This window comes from Petaurus breviceps, unplaced genomic scaffold, assembly GCF_028583685.1.
Source record: "Petaurus breviceps papuanus isolate PSGF00001 unplaced genomic scaffold, PetGlider_PUasm1.0 243, whole genome shotgun sequence".
NCBI lineage: Eukaryota > Metazoa > Chordata > Mammalia > Diprotodontia > Petauridae > Petaurus > Petaurus breviceps.
In genome coordinates, this window is record NW_027185931.1 from 27,938 (window position 1) to 31,760 (window position 3,823).

The 3,823-nt window shown below is 40.3% G+C and overlaps 1 protein-coding gene across 1 annotated transcript in view; it reads right to left on the reverse strand.

The window, feature by feature from the left end:
• Positions 1-3,633, reverse strand: part of LOC138167628 (zinc finger protein ZFP2-like) — a 6,388-nt gene extending 2,755 nt beyond the window's left edge. The window contains exon 1 of the mRNA XM_069096563.1: positions 3,151-3,633. Within this exon, the coding sequence (XP_068952664.1) occupies positions 3,151-3,178 (28 nt within the window). The 5' untranslated portion in view covers positions 3,179-3,633. The remainder of the gene's footprint in view (positions 1-3,150) is intronic.
• Between the last annotated feature and the right edge of the window lie 190 nt (positions 3,634-3,823).

Here is a 3,823-nt window from a genome sequence, read left to right on the forward strand (position 1 = left end):
GTCAAACTTCAAAGGGATAGGATAAGTAAGAATGTTGCCTTAAATGTGAAGAGTAATTTATAATTTATTAAAGCCATTTTTAAAAGGGAACTCCTGTTCTGTTTCCTTGTAACCCTCTGCTCCTGAGCCCTCACTCATCAGAGACACATTTCTGAGATTCAGGAGCACACAGAAAGAACAGCGTGTCTGTTAGTCTTTTCCCCAGTCCCTTCAGAGACCTCGTCTGCTCTATGGTTTCTAAGCTGCTTCCCCTCCTGCCATCTGGAAGGGACAAGCGTCATGCTCATGTTCCTTACTCAATTCAGCATATAATGCGTATGGAAGCAAGTGCTGAAGCTTAATATATTTAAAGGGGCAGAGCTTAAGATTTAATGACTTCTCAATAGTACAATGAAAGAGGGAACAGAGAAAGAGTGCAAAGCTTTGATGACCGTAAGAAGTTAAAAAGAAGTACAAAGAATAAGGACAATCTATGTAAGAGGAAGGGAAAATGGAAAAGGGGAAATATCAGACAACGGACCTTACTACTCTTACATCTCAACACTCCCACCTAAAGCACCCCTTCTCACTGTCCTACCCTCCCGAAATCAGGCACACTTTCAAATCCATGATCTTTATCATAGCTCCTGAGTTAGCTGGGAGGTCACTCTACCTTTCCATCCATTTTTGTCCTACAACGGTATTTCTAATGGTAGTCTTCTATTACAGAGCCAACTCCATTCTCTCCAGACTTCATTAAATGTCCCCTTCTCTTACTTGGAGCACTGAAAAGAGCACTGGGCTTGGAGTTAAGAAGACTTAAGTTTAAATCCCACCTTAGGCACTTACTAGCAGTAAGACCCTGGGCAAGTCACTTAACTATTTGCCTCAGTTTCCTCATCTATAAAATAAGCTAGAGAAGGAAATGGAAAACTATTCCAATATCTTTGTCAAGAAAATTCCAAATATGTTCACAGTGAGACATGACTGAAAAGACTGAACAAAATCTCTTACTTCTCTAAGAAGCCAACCACAATTTTGATCAAAAGCACATAGGTATAATCATTGTTACTTGTGGTTTACTATGATGCTGTATGTCTCATCATTTTATCTAGGTTGCAAAACCCAGAAGTCCTATGAACACATCTCCATCCAGTCCCTCTCAAGGGCCTTTGGAAATTCTACATAATTAGGCGGCAATCAAAAGAGATGTGTCAAAAGAACTAATGGTTGAGAGTCTTCTAGGAAGACAGTAAAGTAGGAGTCCACTTGGAAATTTCAATATCTTATCTATAAAATATAGCAAGAGAAGGCTGAAAATAAGTACAAGTACCTCAAAGATTCAGAAGAAAAATATTTAAGTCTCTCAAAGAATGAGAATCACGCCTTTCAGGGTTCCCTGTGTCCCTCCAAAACATAAGATGACCAAACCAGGCATGGACTGGAGCAGATTTATTTCCTGACAGGTCTAAATCCTCGTTGTTTGACCATCATTCTGGTTTGTTTGTTTTTTAATCCCATTAACCTAACAATTTTTTTAATTGATAATTTTTTATCTTCACATCACTAAATTTCCCAATGTATATCAATCCCATGAGAGAGATGATTCATTAAGGACTGCCACTCAAATTTTAATCAGTATTAGTTCATTATGATTCCGTTAGGGATAATGATAGTTAGCAATTATTTTACTATACTCATCTAATAATACATATTTAGTCAGTTATCCAACAATAGGCACAAGAATAAGCAATATACTCATCCATGTTTTGTGTAAGTCACAGAGGAATATAGGTCCTAATAGAAGGGTCCTATAACAGGATTCAAACTTTAATGTAATGTTCACTACTTGTTTTCCCCTTATGGAGCTTACTTAGATAATTACAAGAATGATGACACAGATATCTCCCTCCCGTGTGACTCACATTCCATGGCCAAATCAAGTATGCGTGGCATGGCATGGAAAGTCACCCACGGTATGTCCTTAGAGCATAAGCATAGCTCATCCCATCTCCTCTTGCTCAACCTAAGGAAGAGCCCATTCATCTTGTGGTCATCTAGTCAGCGGAGATATTCCTGCTTCACCCAACCCAGGATCCTGCCAACAGACCTTTTTTAGCTTCTGCATCATATGTCAACCAATGGGATTCTATACTTTCTACAGTAGTCCCCTTTAGAATGTTCAGGTAATAAATCTGGTATTAAGTCTTATTAAAATAAAACACATGATGGAGGAGGTATCTCAGGACATGAGGGAGTTAGGTCACTTTAACAAAGTACTTTGGCTCTGAGATCTGTCTCAGTTCCCCTTTTAATTGTTTAAGGTGATTTTTGTCATTGCCCCCCCCCCCCTTTTCCACACATACACAGAGTGAGCCAAGCCTTTAACGAAGTACAAAAATGGGGGGAAAGCAATTCAACAAGACTAAACACCATCCATAACAACTGAGTCTTCCACAGTATGCAAAGTGCCATACCCACAGTCCCAAACCCCTGCACAGAACAGGGAGCCATACAATTTCTGTACTGTGTAGAAAGGAACTTACTCATGCAAGTCACTGACCTTTCCATTGGCACTGTTATGGTCAGGGTGTATATTGCTTTCCCGCTACAGCTTACATCAATTTTCCTGTGTTCACAAGAAGCCTTCCTATGGTTTTCTGAATTCTTTATGGTTTCTTAAAGTAATATTCTAATGCTTTTATGGACCATAATGTGTTTAGCCATTCCTCAAACAATGGGCATCTGTTTTTTAACAAGTTTTTGGTAGCAAAAATAAAAGTGAAGCTGTAAATATTATTGTATACATAAGGCAGAATTTATTCTTTTGCCTCCTTTAGAGTATATACTTAGGAATGGGATCTCTGAATCAAAGTGAATGGACATCTAAATCACTTCCATAAAATACTTTCAAAGGCTTTCAAGATTGATTTGGCCAATTCATGGCTCCACCAACACAGTAGTCAAGTTCTCATGTCCGTCCAACAATGATTACTCCCATATATTCTGGCATCATTCTACAAGACCTCCTTAGAATCCCCGAATTTCAGCATTAGAAGAGACCTCATTACCCAATCAGTTCAACTCAAATCCAAAAAGTCACCCCTTTAGAACACACCAGATTACTAGTCACCCAGCTCCTCCGATAACCTCCAATGTAAAGAAATCTACCTCTTCCACTGAGAGGCCCAGCTGCCATCAAACCTTTTCCATTCTGTTACTGCTCTGCTTTTTCAGTAACGTCCGACTCTTCATGATTTCACTGACCACGGCACACCAATATTACCCAAAGGGATTTCTTGGAAAAGAAAACAGAGTGATTTGCCATTTCCTTCTCCAGCTGCCCTATCATGATCAGTCACATCTGATTCTTCATGATCCCATTTTGAGGTTGTCTTGGCAAGGACACTGAAGTAGTTTCCTTCTCCAGCTCATTGAACAGATGAGTCAATGAGGCAAACAGGGCCACACAGCCAGTAAGTGTCTGAGACCGGATCTGAACTCAGGAAGATGAGTCTTTCTGATTCTAAGCTTAGTACTTTATCCACAGCACCATCTAACTGCCCTCCTGCAGCGGATTAAGGCAAACAGAATAAGTGACTTGCTCAGAGTGGCACAGCTAGTGTCCAAGGCCAGGTCTGAACTCCTTTTCTCCCACCTCCAGGGCCCCGCTATTACCCACTGTGCAATCTAGCTGCCCAAATGGCTTACAGTGGAACAAATTCTAGGGCAGGACCATATCATCACCTCTTTTTACTGTCTTTTCCTCAGAAGGCCAAAGTCCATGGAGAGATTGACATGACCCAATGGAGAGTGGAGAAAGCAGGGTCTGAATAGACACACT